The 15,765-nt window shown below is 36.0% G+C and overlaps 2 protein-coding genes across 6 annotated transcripts in view; one reads left to right on the top strand and one right to left on the bottom strand.

Annotated features, from left to right (window-relative positions):
- The window catches only part of LOC123552495 (NADPH-dependent diflavin oxidoreductase 1-like), a 288,089-nt gene extending 278,114 nt beyond the window's left edge, over nt 1-9,975 (top strand). For all 5 annotated transcript variants that reach the window (XM_053524930.1, XM_053524931.1, XM_053524929.1 and 2 more), the window contains 5 exons: nt 283-481; nt 1,132-1,191; nt 3,010-3,131; nt 8,623-8,717; nt 9,589-9,975. In XM_053524930.1, coding sequence (XP_053380905.1) covers nt 283-481; nt 1,132-1,191; nt 3,010-3,131; nt 8,623-8,717; nt 9,589-9,733 — 621 coding nt within the window. In that variant the 3' untranslated portion in view covers nt 9,734-9,975. The remainder of the gene's footprint in view (nt 1-282; nt 482-1,131; nt 1,192-3,009; nt 3,132-8,622; nt 8,718-9,588) is intronic.
- A 280-nt stretch (nt 9,976-10,255) lies between these two features.
- LOC123560919 (uncharacterized) lies at nt 10,256-13,827 on the bottom strand. The gene is made up of 6 exons (XM_045353074.2): nt 13,674-13,827; nt 13,369-13,457; nt 12,874-13,014; nt 12,185-12,294; nt 11,615-11,725; nt 10,256-10,657 (listed from the first exon to the last, which is right to left on the bottom strand). Exons 1-6 carry the CDS (start codon nt 13,796-13,798, stop codon nt 10,394-10,396), a joined length of 840 nt encoding a protein of 279 aa, XP_045209009.2. The 5' UTR covers nt 13,799-13,827; the 3' UTR covers nt 10,256-10,393.
- Between the last annotated feature and the right edge of the window lie 1,938 nt (nt 13,828-15,765).

Genomic DNA, 15,765 nt, shown 5'->3' with positions numbered 1-15,765 from the left:
ACTGCAGTCTACTGGTTAAAATTTTACTGAGTAATAGCTTTGACTTGCCCTAGAAAGTCATTCATTTTCTTTAACATTGCAGGACACACAAAATAAAACTTAAACCTTTGCCTTTAGCTTCTGAAAGAAACCTGTTGAGTCAAAGGGTAATGTGCAGACTATTGACTGACTATCAGTCAGGCATACAGCAAAAACTGTTGTCTACTGATTTTCTACAAAACTTTAGCACAATGATTTTAGTTAATGAATTTTAACAGTCATATTTTAGTTTTGTGTTTGCAGGCACATCCAGGGGAAATCCAGCTGCTAGTGGCTGTTGTTAAGTACCAGACAAGGATAAAGGCTCCGAGGAGAGGTGTATGTTCTACATGGCTTGCTGAACTTGATCCTGCACTAGGGCCACATGTTCCTGTGTGGGTTAAAAAGGGGACAATAAAATTCCCTACTGACCATAAGACACCTGTAATTATGGTTGGTCCAGGTGAAAAAATCAGTTCTATTTAGTCTAAAGAATTTGCATTGACTTAAAATGATAATAAAGTTAGATGCTTTAAGCAGTTTCTGGGTCGCAGGTTAGAAAGTTAAGTTTGAAGCCCAGTCTCAAAACTCCAGCATCTGATTGGTCGATTCTGAGCACAGCCTCCAATTTGACCAATGGCATGCTTGCCTTCTTAGACTGGTCTCAGACTTCAGGTTTTTACACTCTTGGACCCTGGTAATGAAAATCTGCACAGTATTTGAGAACTGCTTTAGTTATAAGTCAGATAATAAACATACAGTAACAGATTATCAGGGGTATTACTTAGATACAGACCTTTGCATGTGTCATGTGTTCCTGGTGTTGATAGGCTGGTTGATTCATGACAACTTTATAACTTTTATAAAAAAAATTTAAAACCATTTTCATGTCAAGGTGTCGGACTTTACTTGTAGATGAATAGTCTCAGATCTTTTTTTTTTTTTTAAAGAAATAATGGTGGAATGTGGATACCACTAAACATTCGAGCAATCAAGTAGTTTTGAGACAGAACAAAAAACTAAACACAGTTATGAGATTTGCTATTTAAGTAACACTGAACAACTGAGGCAAGATGGGCTGACACAGAATCTGTAAATAAATGTTTATTGCAGGTACTGGGGTTGCTCCTTTTAGAAGTTTTATAGAAGATAGAGTATCAGAAAATATTTCTGGTAAGTAATATCAACTTGCCAAGTTTTTCTCCATAAACCTGCACACAAGGTACATAGTGAGAAGTTCATTTTTATATTGTACTATATTGCTTGAACATACACTTGCTCTTATGGTGCGGTAACTTCAGATTAGTTTCAATCCGTTTATTTTATATCCATTGTAAAGAAAGTTCTCACACTTTAAATTAACTCTTGTTGATGACAGATTCATGGAGTTCTGGCCAGTACTCATTTTATTGTTAGAGATTGTCATCCAATTTCACTGTCACTGGTACTTGAACCTGGAATATACAAATCAAGAGTCTGGTGCTTTACCTATGCACTGCTGTACTTCAGCTTAGAGAACTGAACAGATACTACTGACACCTTTGATTAACCAATTCCATATAAAAAAAATTGTGCAGTTGAATCTGTCATCAGTATTAAATTTAAACTTTGACCCTTAACCTTTAGCCTGCTGGTGGCAAGTTATTTTGCCTGTGTGACCAGTGCATACCAAGATCAGCCTACACATGCATGAGCTGCACCTCAGTGCAGGCTGATCATGTTCTGCACTGTTCACTATTCAGTCAGTAAATTTTCAGTGAACACCCGTTCAAATGATAAATGGTACTGCCAATATTGAATGACAGACAGGTCCATTTTAGAAGTTCAGCAGGGTAAAGGTTAAACATGTTGCTTACACAGTCTTATGCATCACGTTAGATTTAAAGCAATTCTGAGCCAATTTAAGATGTGTTTTTAGCTCACTTGAGCCAAAGGTTAGCTTTGTGGTCGCTCGATGTCCGCCTTGTGTCGTGTGTCAACAATTTCTTAAGAAAGTCTTCATCTTCAAAACTACTGGACAGATTTACACTAAACTTTACAGGAATGGTCCTTGGGTGGTTCCCTTTCAAAATTGCCCAAAGAATTGAAATCCATGCAGAACTCTGGTTGCCATGGCAACCGAAAGGAAACATTTAAAAAATCTTCTTGTCCAAAACTGCAAAGCATAGAGCTTTGATATTTTGCAGGTGACATCATCTAATGGTCCTCTATGAAGGTTGTTCAAATTATGCCCCTGGGATGAAAAGAGGCCCTGGCCCGGGGGTCCCAAGTTTTACATTTTATAGGAAAATACTTTAAAAATCTTCTTGTCTGAAACTTCAAGACCTAGGTCTTTGATATTTGGTATGTAGCATTGCCTCTAACAAATTTATTCAAATCGTTACTCTGGGGTGAAAAGAGTACCAGAGCCGGTCATTACAAGTTCTACATAGACTTATATTGGCAAAAAAATTAAAATCTTCTTGTGTGAAAGTTCAAGGCGTAGGCCTTTGATATTTGGTATGTAGCATTGCTTAGTGGTTTTCTAACAAGATTGGTCAAATTATGCTCCTAGGGTGAAAAGAGGCCCTGCTCCAGGGTTACTTATTATATGAGTTATGTAGGAAAAAATACTTAAAAAAATTATCTGTTCATATTTCATATTTCATAAACTGTTTAATTACAATTACTGAATGACCCCAAGTAATTAGGAGTCACTTGACTTTTACCTACTGACCTACTTTTTTGTTTTTTAGATACAGCTTTGAAATTTGGATGACATATACAGTTTTGCACACCAATCTTAAAACAGACTCAGTGAGGATGAATGTGACCTACTGACCAACCTTTTAATATTTTAGCATTATGTTGACATTTGAAACGCATAGCTGATATTACTCAGGTTAGCGATCCAGGGTCATCATGACCCTCCTGTTAAAAACTGTTACCATGATTTGTATATGTCTGCAGAGACTCTGTTTAAAGTGTATGTTATATTGTTTTGTCCTCCAGGATCAGAACTTTATTTTGGCTGCAGATACAGTATGAAGGATTTCTACTTCCAATCACAGTGGAAAGAGTATAAAGATCAGGGATTGTTACAGTTACATACAGCTTTTTCTAGGGATAATGAGGTAAGATCTTTCTCTAGGGTTAATGAGGAAAGAGTTTCTCTAGGGTTAATGAGGTAAGAACATTCTCTAGGGATAATGAGGTAAGAGTTTTCTTTAGGGCTAACAAGGTAAGAGCTTTCTTTAGGGTTGGAAAGGCAAAGGCGTTATCTAGGGATAATAAGGTAAGACCTTTCTCTAGAGATAAGGCAAGAGCATTCTCAAGGGGTAATGAGGTAAGAGCTTTCTCAAAGGTTAATAAGGTAAGAGCTTTCTCAAGGGTTAATGAAGTAAGAGCTTTTTCTAGAGTTAATAAGGTAAGAGCTTTCTCAAGGGAAAATGAGGTAAGAGCTTTCTCAAGGGTTAATGAGGTAAGAGCTTTCTCAAGGGAAAATGAGGTAAGAGCTTTCTCAAGGGAAAATGAGGTAAGAGCTTTCTCAAAGGTTAATAAGGTAAGAGCTTTCTCAAGGGTTAATGAAGTAAGAGCTTTTTCTAGAGTTAATAAGGTAAGAGCTTTCTCAAGGGGTAATGAGGTAAGAGCTTTCTCAAAGGTTAATAAGGTAAGAGCTTTCTCAAGGGTTAATGAAGTAAGAGCTTTTTCTAGAGTTAATAAGGTAAGAGCTTTCTCAAGGGAAAATGAGGTAAGAGCTTTCTCAAGGGTTAATGAGGTAAGAGCTTTCTCAAGGGAAAATGAGGTAAGAGCTTTCTCAAGGGAAAATGAGGTAAGAGCTTTCTCAAAGGTTAATGAGGTAAGAGCTTTCTCAAAGGTTAATGAGGTAAGAGCTTTCTCAAGGGTTAATGAGGTAAGAGCTTTCTCAAGGGAAAATGAGGTAAGAGCTTTCTCAAGGGTTAATGAGGTAAGAGCTTTCTCAAGGGAAAATGAGGTAAGAGCTTTCTCAGAGGTTAATGAGGTAACAGCTTTCTCAAATGTTAATGAAGTAAGAGCTTTCTCTAGAGTTATTAAGGTAAGAGCTTTCTCTAGAGTTAATAAGGTAAGAGCATTCTCAATGGGTAATGAGGTAAGAGCTTTCTCAAGGGTTAATGAGGTAAGAGCTTTCTCAAAGGTTAATGAAGTAAGAGCTTTCTCTAGAGTTATTAAGGTAAGAGCTTTCTCTAGAGTTATTAAGGTAAGAGCTTTCCTTAGAGTTAATAAGGTAAGAGCATTCTCAATGGGTTAATAAGGTAAGAGCTTTCTCTAGAGTTAATAAGGTAAGAGCTTTCTCTAGAGTTAATAAGGTAAGAGCTTTCTCTAGAGTTAATAAGGTAAGAGCTTTCTCAAAGGTTAATGAGGTAAGAGCTTTCTCAAGAGTTAATGAGGTAAGAGCTTTCTCAAGGGTTAATGAGGTAAGAGCTTTCTCTAGAGATAAGAAGGCAAGAGCATTCTCAAGGGTTAATGAGGTAAGAGCTTTCTCAAAGGTTAATGAGGTAAGAGCTTTCTCAAGGGTTAATGAAGTAAGAGCTTTCTCTAGAGTTATTAAGGTAAGAGCTTTCTCTAGAGTTAATAAGGTAAGAGCTTTCTCTAGAGTTAATAAGGTAAGAGCTTTCTCTAGAGTTAATAAGGTAAGAGCTTTCTCTAGAGTTAATAAGGTAAGAGCTTTCTCTAGAGTTAATAAGGTAAGAGCTTTCTCAAGGGTTAATGAGGTAAGAGCTTTCTCAAGGGTTAATGAAGTAAGAGCTTTCTCTAGAGTTAATGAGGTAAGAGCTTTCTCAAGGGTTAATGAGGTAAGAGCTTTCTCAAGGGAAAATGAGGTAAGAGCTTTCTCAAAGGTTAATGAGGTAAGAGCTTTCTCAAAGGTTAATGAAGTAAGAGCTTTCTCTAGAGTTATTAAGGTAAGAGCTTTCTCTAGAGTTAATAAGTTAAGAGCTTTCTCTAGAGTTAATAAGGTAAGAGCTTTCTCAAGGGTTAATAAGGTAAGAGCTTTCTCTAGAGTTATAAGGTAAGAGCTTTCTCTAGAGTTAATAAGGTAAGAGCTTTCTCTAGAGTTAATAAGGTAAGAGCTTTCTCAAAGGTTAATGAGGTAAGAGCTTTCTCAAGGGTTAATGAAGTAAGAGCTTTCTCTAGAGTTAATAAGGTAAGAGCTTTCTCAAGGGAAAATGAGGTAAGAGCTTTCTCAAGGGTTAATGAGGTAAGAGCTTTCTCAAGGGTTAATGAAGTAAGAGCTTTCTCTAGAGTTACTAAGGTAAGATCTTTCTCAAGGGAAAATGAGGTAAAAGCACTTTGTAGGGTTTATAAGGCAAGAGCATTCTCTAGGAATAATGAGGTAAGAGCTCTCTCTAGGGTTAATGAGGTAAGAGCTTTCTCTAGGGTTGATAAGGTGAGAGTGTTCTCTAGGGAAAATGAAGTAAGAGCTTTCTCAAAGGTTAATGAGGTAAGAGCTTTCTCAAAGGTGAATGAAGTAAGAGCTTTCTCTAGAGTTAATAAGGTAAGAGCTTTCTCTAGAGTTAATAAGGTAAGAGCTTTCTCAAGGGTTAATAAGGTAAGAGCTTTCTCTAGAGTTAATAAGGTAAGAGCTTTCTCTAGAGTTAATAAGGTAAGAGCTTTCTCTAGAGTTAATGAGGTAAGAGCTTTCTCTAGAGTTAATAAGGTAAGAGCTTTCTCAAAGGTTAATAAGGTAAGAGCTTTCTCAAGGGTTAATGAAGTAAGAACTTTCGCTAGAGTTAATAAGGTAAGAGCTTTCTCAAGGGAAAATGAGGTAAGAGCTTTCTCAAGGGTTAATGAGGTAAGAGCTTTTTCTAGAGTTAATAAGGTAAGAGCTTTCTCAAGGGAAAATGAGGTAAGAGCTTTCTCAAAGGTTAATGAGGTAAGAGCTTTCTTAAGGGTTAATGAGGTAAGAGCTTTCTCTAGAGTTAATAAGGTAAGAGCTTTCTCAAGGGAAAATGAAGTAAAAGCGCTTTCTAGGGTTTATAAGGCAAGAGCATTCTCTAGGAATAATGAGGTAAGAGCTCTCTCTAGGGTTAATGAGGTGAGAGCTTTCTCTAGGGTTGATAAGGTGAGAGTGTTCTCTAGGGATAATGAAGTAAGAGCTTTCTCTAGGGCTAAGAAGGTAAGAGCATTCTCAAGGATAATGAGGTAAGAGCTTTCTCTAGGGTTTATGAGGAAAGAGCTTTCTCCAAGGTTAATTTTATTAAAGGTAAAATCATTCTCTATGGATAATGAGGTAAAAGCTTTCTCTAGGGTCATTGAGGGAAGAGCACTCTCTTGGGTGAATAAGGTAAGAGCTTTGTCTAAGATTAAACAATGCATGACCATCTTGTTGAAAGGGAATAATAAGGTCTTGGCATACAATGTAAAAATTAGCTTTACAAGGAGTTGCTGTTTTTAGCTCACCTGTCACATAGTGACAAGGTGAGCTTTTGTGATCGCGCAGCGTCCGTCGTCCGTCCGTGCGTCCGTCCGTAAACTTTTGCTTGTGACCACTCTAGAGGTCACATTTTTTGTGGGATCTTTATGAAAGTTGGTCAGAATGTTCACCTTGATGATATCTAGGTCAAGTTCGAAACTGGGTCACGTGCCTTCAAAAACTAGGTCAGTAGGTCTAAAAATAGATAAACCTTGTGACCTCTCTAGAGGCCATATATTTCACAAGATCTTCATGAAAATTGGTCACAACGTTCACCTTGATGATATCTAAGTCAAGTTCGAAACTGGGTCACGTGCCTTCAAAAAGTAGGTCAGTAGGTCAAATAATAGAAAAACCTTGTGACCTCTCAAAAGGCCATATTTTTCATGGGATCTGTATGAAAGTTGGTCTGAATGTTCACCTTGATGATATCTAGGTCAAGTTCGAAACTGGGTCACGTGCGGTCAAAAACTAGGTCAGTAGATCTTAAAATAGAAAAACCTTGTGACCTCTCTAGAGGCCATATATTTCACAAGATCTTCATGAAAATTGGTCAGAACGTTCACCTTGATGATATCTAAGTCAAATTCGAAACTGGGCCACGTGCCTTCAAAAACTAGGTCAGTAGGTCAAATAATAGAAAAACCTTGTGACCCCTCTTAAGGCCGTATTTTTCATGGGATCTGTATGAAAGTTGGTCTTAATGTTCATCTTGATGATATCTAGGTCAAGTTTGAAACAGGGTCATGTGCGGTCAAAAACTAGGTCAGTAGGTCTAAAAATAGAAAAACCTAGTGACCTCTCTAAAGGCCATACTTGTGAATGGATCTCCATAAAAATTGGTCTGAATGTTCATCTTGATGATATCTAGGTCAAGTTCGTAAGTGGGTCACGTGCCGCCAAAAACTAGGTCAGCAGGTCAAATAATGAAAAAAACATTGTGACCTCTCTAGAGGCCATATTTTTCATGGAATCTGTATGAAAGTTGGTCTGAATGTTTATCTAGATGATATAGAGGTCAAGTTTGAAACTGGGTCAACTGCGATCAAAAACTAGGTCAGTAGGTCTTGAAATAGAAAAACCTTGTGACCTCTCTAGAAGCCATACCCTTGAATGGATCTTCATGAAAGTTGGTCAGAATGTTCACCTTGATGATATCTAGGTCAAGTTTGAACCTGGGTCATGTGCCTTAAAAAACTAGGTCAGTAGGTCAAATAATAAAAAAACCTTGTGACCTCTCTAGAGGCCATACTTTTCATGGGATCTGTATGAAAGTTGGTCTGAATGTTCATCTTGATGATATCTAGGTCAAGTTTGAAACTGGGTCAACTGTGGTCAAAAACTAGGTCAGTAGGCCTAAAATTATTAAAATCTTTTGACCTCTCTAGAGGCCATATTTTTCAATGGATCTTCATGAAAATTGATTTGAATGTTCACCTTGATGATATCTAGGACAGGTTCGAAACTGGGTCACGTGCGGTCAAAAACTAGGCCAGTAGGTATAAAAATAGAAAAACCTTGTGACCTCTCTAGAGGCCATATTTTTCATGAAATCTTCATGAAAATTAGTGAGAATGTTCACCTTGATGATATCTAGGTAAATTTCAAAACAGGGTCACGTACCTTCGAAAACTAGGTCAATAGGTCAGATAATAGAAAAACCTTGTGACCTCTCTAGAGGACATATTTTTCAATGGATCTTCATGAAAATTGGTCAGAATTTTTATCTTGATAATATCTAGGTCAAATTCAAAACTGGGTCACATGAGCTCAAAAACTAGGTCACTATGTCAAATAATAGAAAGAACGACGTCATATTCAAAACTGGGTCATGTGGGAAGAGGTGAGCGATTCAGGACCATCATGGTCCTCTTGTTGTTTAGTTTGATAGATCATATTTTCAGATAATTACATTAAAAAAATGGAAAAAAATATAAGTTAATCACAATGTCTGCTTTTTTTTTTTAAAAAATCATAAATTGTAAAGAAAATGTATCTATTAAAATGACTCTATCAGTCTTTTACTAATTTTAATTACAATCTATTTCCAAATTACAAGTTATGGTACATATTTTTCTAAACAGAATACATTATAGTACAATACAAAAAAAAAATCTGAATTTTTAAACATTTAACCTGACTATTTCTACAGTATTTCATACATTTAATTTCAGGATGCTGATAGATATTATGTCCAGCATGCTATAAGAGACAGTAGAGAAGCTTTGTGGAACCTCCTTAAACAAAATGCCTGCTTCTTCATAGCTGGGTAAGAATTATATAATTTTTTGTTTTATATTCAGTTTGTTTTCCTTTGTTTAAATTGAAGATTATTGCCTCGGTAGCCTAGTTGTAAAGCACTAGGACTTGTCAGTATAATGTGACTGGTGGGGTATCATGTCACATGTTGATGGCATGATATTTCAGTGAGGCAGCACTATATAGTTGGGCATTGTTCTCACTGCTACAATTAGACACCGTGACGTCATTTATATGACTGAAAACAATTGTGGAAAAAGACGTTAAACCCGAACACACACACACACACATTGTAGATTATAAAAAAATGATAAATTAATACCCTGTAACAACTTGCATGAATTTGTATGAAAACTTTATATAAAAGTTATTTTTGCCCACTGCCATTAAAATTGGGGGACTTATACGATTTGGATTACCCCTACATGGATTTTTAATGTAGTATATAACTTCTTTTCTTTTTCCTTACATGGCATAGCAAGGGCATCCATGTCTGATGGACACATTTCTGGTTCATAATTATCTCCCAAAATTAACCAGGTTTAATGAGAAGTCACAATGTTGAAATTAGTTGTCAGTTTTATTAATTTGAATTTAGGCAGTGGCTACGATTACGGAACTGTAATCCTAGCCTCCGGTTCTAGGATTCCGGAAGTTCTGTATTCCTAAACAACCCTATGAGGATAGGCTAGGATTATGGAAGTATTTAAGAGGCATCAAATATATTTCAGGACATGCATAAATGATGTTGTTTGAATTTAAACGCAGCTTGACTTTGAACAGTAAGTTTGCTATTATATTGTTGGATGTGCTTCTAAAGGATCTGCTCAATACAGATTTGATAACGATATTAATTATAATGTTTGTTTTTTTTTCTACAGAAATGCGAAGAATATGCCCGATGCAGTGAGAGACTCGGTCAAAAATGTGATAATGCAATATGGACATTTATCAGAGGATGAAGCTCAGAACTTTATAAAGAAAATGGACCAAGATAAACGATACCAAGCTGAGACTTGGTCTTGATACAGGCTAAACTTCCAGAACTGAACCTTGGTGCTAGTTACTTGTACTTGGCGGAGAAGTGTGTTTTAAATGTCGTTTTGGTTATTATTTCCTGGGTCTAAATAGAAATTATCTTACACCCAGTTTTTACAGGATGATTTTCTATGTTTAAATTATTCAAAAATCATGTATTATTACAGTATATCTAGTTAATTTTATTTTCGAAGAAATGAAATTTTGAAAGATTAAATTATTTAAACTGATATTAATTTTTGTCATATTTTCTTCAATATTTGATTAATGGCTTCATTTATATGAACTTTTTTGCCTTTGATTGGCCGGTGTAGGCAGACCAGTGAACTCCAAAATTTAAAATGGTTGTGAATATTAATCAAGATAGGACAGAACATTTATGAAAAAGAAAGTTGAATCCTTGGCCATTATCTAAATTTACAGGCCTTGCATTTTATTTTTTCCCAAACATGAAATTTACAGTCTAGTATAAAAGTACCTGTACGTACGTCCATATTAGAACAAATGTACATAGGTCATGCACTCAACATGAACTCGTCTGCATCCAGGCAAACAAAGTGAACATTGAAAATGAAATGTGATGTTGGATAATATTATAAAAGTAAACTGCTGTATTGTAAATGAATGGAAATTGTTTGAATAAGGCTATCAAATGGAAGCCCTATAGCTGGTTTCAGAAAAGCGTGCCCCGAGTGTCTCTTTATAGACGCGCGACATCCCAGCAACGTATTCTTCCTGGTAAGCCTCGTTTTGGTTTCCTTCCAATTGCCGGGCCTGTCCGGCCATTCTCTTCTTTTTCTCGGCAGACACAATCTTTATAGAACAGGCCTCACAAGGGTGAATTTCAACTGATTCAAGACCCTTGCTCAACTTCGATACTTCAACAATTGCTGCTTTTAAATCCTGTTGCCTCTGCAAAATAAAAAGTAGATCTAGATTCTAGTTCTGCTAATTATGTAAATCTAGCTGCTTCCTGTAGTTACTTAGCTTGTTTTAGTTTAAACGAATTTATTTAGCTCGATTGTGGTGAAAGCTTCAAACTTATTGTAACCACTCTCGAGTCCGCTTCCTGGAAAAAACAATACTGGTGTCTTATTAGAAGGCATGATCGTGACCCCAGTAGGGCACGAACCCACATTCCTCGGGTTGAACGGCCGAAACCTTAACCACTTACAACTTTGTTTGCAATATTAAAACCGCCTTCTTGTCATTTAAGAAATTATATATCACAAAACAGTGATTAGTTGTTGAATAAAATAATTTTTTGGAGTTCAGATTAAAAGGGACTGTATTACGAGGGAGTAACCCGAGTGATATATTATTTTCCTGCTCAGGTTTTTTGAGGCAAGTGCAGAATGTTATTTAGTAAACGTTAAAACCTGTAGCAACTGCGAAATTAATTTGAATATTTCTCTTATGTCGTGTGTATCGTAAAATTGTTGGAATAAGTAGAACCCCAAAAATGTGTATGTTGACCCTGACGTAGGAATTAGATGTAATAGAATCCTGCGAAGTGCAGCTCTTTCCAAATTCAAGAAAAAGAACTGGTGATAAATGTTAATTTCACTTGCTGATTGTAGTTGTGTCTTGCATGTATGATTTCAATGTACCTTTAAAATATCTTTTTATCTATAGGTACTATTTCTACACTTGTCTGGAAAATGAATGGTCGTCAAACATATCAGCCGACCTCTTAAAATTTTGTTATAAATAAATGTTCACTGGCCATTTCTTAAACACGTTTAGAATTTTTTATCAAATGGAGACCCAAGTGGCAGTTATTCATGGAGAATAAACAACTAGAAGATTCCCCCAAATTCCAACAAAACTTGTGAAAGGTAGCTGGCTAGAGCCCTCTACTGGACATACCTGACGCCCGTGTTTTCTGTTTCGTTTCCTATAGAGAAGTATCGCACCAACACCAACAACAGTCAGCAGAAACACGCTCAGCACGATTGCCACAACAACCTCTGTATCAACCTGATTAAAAACATCCACACAAATGGGTCATAGTCACGTGAGACAGCAAGAGTGACAAATTAAGTCATTGGAAAATATCCTATTTCTATCATCAAAAATGCTCTACTTTTAATATTCAGCCAAGTAACAGCTTGAGTGCAATTCTTGCATAACTGGTCAAGTTGAAATTCTTTGACAAGTCATATTTTACCTTAGTTATAAGAGATGCTATTGTATCTAATGGTCTCTTTCGGAAGGTGAAAAGGATGTCTGTTGGCAGATGATCAAGCTCTCTTAAATGCTGTTTAGGCCTATATATAACGCTTGGAAAAGAAAATTATAGCTCTTTATAATTCTAATTTGTTTTGTTTTGTTTTTTTTGTCTATGTTCTCCCTATGTATGAGGAAATCCAAAATGCTGACAGACTTAATTTCAAAGAGAGATCCAAATTCGTTACATGATTATTTAGATCAGTTTACCTCGCATTCATCGGATTCGTCCCCGCAGTTGTTAAAGTTGTTACAATGAAGGGAAGAAGCTATACATCGTTTATTACTACACATAAACTCGTCCACGAAACAAGATTGAGCTGTAAAAGCAAGAAAGCAACATTGCTGGAGCTTGAATCTCGCACAAAGGGGGCTCCTTATTAGAGGTCAAAGACCACTCTTAAAGCTTTAAACAAGTTTACACTAGAATCGTGATTTAAACGTCTTAATATTTTCGGAATCGGTTTTTTTTTTATTATTATTTATTTATTTATTTATATTTATTTCCAGATAGGTACAGTACATTTACAACAAATACATCAGTGACAGTTATTTCTTTCCAATATTGAAAAACTACATTCTTGATTAATCTTCAGTATTCATTATTTATTATAAATGACTATATTATTAGAAATAGATGTGATTAAAAAAAGAAGAAGCAGAGTAAAAAAGAAAAATAACAGAATCGTTTTTGATGCGTTTATGAAAGCAGGATTTACGCTAGAATTATCATTCGCAATAAACTGACAATTTCTTAACATCTGTCGAATTTGGAAGACTTTAATATAATCACGGAAACCTTACAGTCCTAGCCTTAGAATCAAACACGAGATATTTATAAGCTCACACTGTGTCTGCCAAAGACGTATTTTACAACTTATTTTTTGGGAAATTCCTACCTGTGTGAAAAGATGTAAAGACGATCTCGAACCCGTTGTCTTGTTTATACACATCACTTTGGAACATCACAGTCAGCTGATGTCCTGTGGTAACGTAGTCGCCAGGAGGTATTGTGTGGCCGCACATCCGTGGTTGTGTACCTAAAATACTGATGTAAATACTACAAAATGTTTACACATGGATTTTGTTTAATCAAATTTTATTGCTCTATTTCAAAGATACACACAATAGTACATACATTTTAACACAACAAAAAACAAAAGAGTCTGGCTACGAGTTATTTCAACACATGGATGAGCGCCAGAACGGGTGTACCGGTTTGGTTGCTGAAATATACTAGTAGGCACGCGTATAAAGTTTGAAAAAACAAGTAAACTCGTGTATTTGATTTTTATCGCTGGTGTGCATTTTGATCTTATTTGAAGAAAATAATTTAGCTTTTAACTTAACCAAAAATATCGGTTCACGGTGGAATACTAAGAAATGGTACTTACCGCGCAAGATTGCTGCAGTGGTGTTTGGACCGTCATGTAAGCTCACAAAATCATCGTCGCAGTTTGGTTCCCACTCAATGTCCATTTCTCTAAAATGTACATGAAACAAACAAAAAATGTTTTCAGATGTAAGCAGTCAAAGTTAATAAAGCATGGCATATTGGTTGCAGTAGTCAAGCATTCACTGATCATTACATAAAAGTATATAGAACTTTGTCTATAATCACACACAGAGGCAAAACTGATTCCATGGTTATTTATTGTTTTTGTGATTTTTTTGGCAAAATCTGCTCCTCTCTGTTTACCTGAAAACGACCACGATTTTCCTGTCAACTGGTGCTTTTATAGTTACGTGGCACCGTAAGGTACTGCGGTATCTGGATCGTCGGGTCACGGATAATCTGCCGGCGGAAATTGCTGCCGACTCCATGTCGATATGTGCTGTGCAATCATCTTCCATATAGACTGAAAAGCAGAGTCTTATAAATATTGGCAACTTGTAACTTACGTCTTCTGTCTGTGACAAGTAAGTAAAATTTAAAATAAAATACCGTCTTTGCAGTTCAAAAGCGCTGCCAACTATTTCACACTTTTGCAACGTGGATTTACACCATAACGTCCACAACTAAAAAAAAAATGTGTTTGCATGTGTTCTTGTGAGACTGGGGTACTGCAGTAAAACCAGGATCCAAGTTTCTAATACAGTTCAGTCAATTGGTCAGATGCTAAAGTTTCGGGACTTACCTCAAAACGTAAGTGTTACGACCTTGACCTAGCCTTTATAGCCGGATATTTAATTCCATGTCAGTGATCACGAGCACCGTCATCAGTATTCATTTTCAATCATTCTTTTATTTACTTATATCGTTGAAAACAAATGTTCTCAACAACGTCGGTTGTATTTGCTAATGTTTAAGTATAGAAACGAAAAAAAAAAAGATTTTATTTATTAAATTCAGTTCCCGTGTAAATGAATCTTTACACGAATTAATACAAATTCCAAAGACAGATTATCTTTAACCCCGACTATCACTTTATCCTAGTATCATAGCATTTGTTTTTGTGAATGTAATATTCCCTTTTTGCGACAAAATGATATTTTTATGTACTCACATTTCCTTAAGGATTCTGCGACATCCATCTGAAGTACGGTTAAAATCATCAAAAAGTGTATTTTATTAAAGCTTGGATTATACATTGTCATATTTTGCCTTAAATACTTGAAGTATAACAAAATGTGTCGAATGAAGATTTTAGACAAATAGATGTTTACTTGTGTCCAACGTATATACATAGACGTTAAGATGTCAAATTTCTGACATCTGTATTTATTAAAAACCATAAAAGCAATTTGTACATTTACCGTTGATAAATTGACCCATTACCTCCGTCGTAGCATATGAATAAGATGTCTCCTAAAATATTTCAATAACACGAGAAAAAGCTTTTTAAATACAATTTCTGTATCTGGTAACTACATACCTGTCTGGACAGTGCGGGGCATCTCAACGTCAGAGCGCGAATTTAGCATAACATTGAAGAAAAAAAATACATGAGGGGTAAGGTCGCTACGATCGGATGCACTGTATGCAGAAAAGACACAAAATTTTATTCATAATCGAGCAGGACTATAAAATCATTACCTATGTATAACTATTATCCGGCTTTAAAAGTCTCTTAAATCATAGTTCCATACACACGTGCAGTATGAACTAAGTTTCCGAGTAGGGTTGAGATGGTGAAGCTTATTACATATATCTAGATCATATTTTCGGCAAGAACGGCATACTTAAAAAAAAAGAAAATAATTCAGTAAATATCCAAGGTTTTTTTGCACAAAATACCATTCTGATCCTGAAAACGAAATGAAATGTTGTTATCTTGGTCCTGTTTTGGACGGAGCATAGAGGGCTTGACGAAGGTGCATAAAATGTTATGGAATGGATAAACTGTAAATGCATGCACAGCATGAAAATCGAATCAGGGTATTACACTGATGCTCTTTATGAGAAATTCTCAGTTTTGATTTTGGAGATTTCTTGGACATGCCAAAGTGTGTTGTTTTGTTTTTTTGACAATCTCGCTGACATCAAACCTTTCTTTTTTACCAGTTTCTGGTCTTTCCAAAGTCCCCTTTGGAATCACGGAAACGCAAACTAATCAATTTGGGACCAATTTGTGTTTATCTCTGTTGTGTGTGTACTTAAGTTTATCTGTAGTTGCCATTGGAAATACGTATTAGAACGTACGAGATTTCGGTAACAGGATAGTACAAGGTCCAGAAGATGCGCCAATTCCAGATGCTCCACGATCCTTTAGAATACCATGTGGGAAGCACGCATACAAGAAACAGTCTTTGATGGAGGGGGTGTGGATCGAACTCACGACACTTGTCTT

This window comes from Mercenaria mercenaria, chromosome 15 (genome assembly GCF_021730395.1).
Source record: "Mercenaria mercenaria strain notata chromosome 15, MADL_Memer_1, whole genome shotgun sequence".
NCBI lineage: Eukaryota > Metazoa > Mollusca > Bivalvia > Venerida > Veneridae > Mercenaria > Mercenaria mercenaria.
The sequence above is the reverse complement of the archived record's forward strand: the minus strand, read 5'-3'. Positions and strand labels throughout refer to the sequence as shown.

Coding starts and splice junctions, on each gene's coding strand:
- LOC123560919 (XM_045353074.2), bottom strand. CDS start 13,798: ATGGAGTCGGCAGCAATTTCCGCCGGCAGATTATCCGTGACCCGACGA. Junction 13,458..13,673: donor AAAATCGTGGTCGTTTTCAG/GTAAACAGAGAG, acceptor TGTACATTTTAG/AGAAATGGACATTGAGTGGG. Junction 10,658..11,614: donor ACAGAAAACACGGGCGTCAG/GTATGTCCAGTA, acceptor TTTATTTTGCAG/AGGCAACAGGATTTAAAAGC.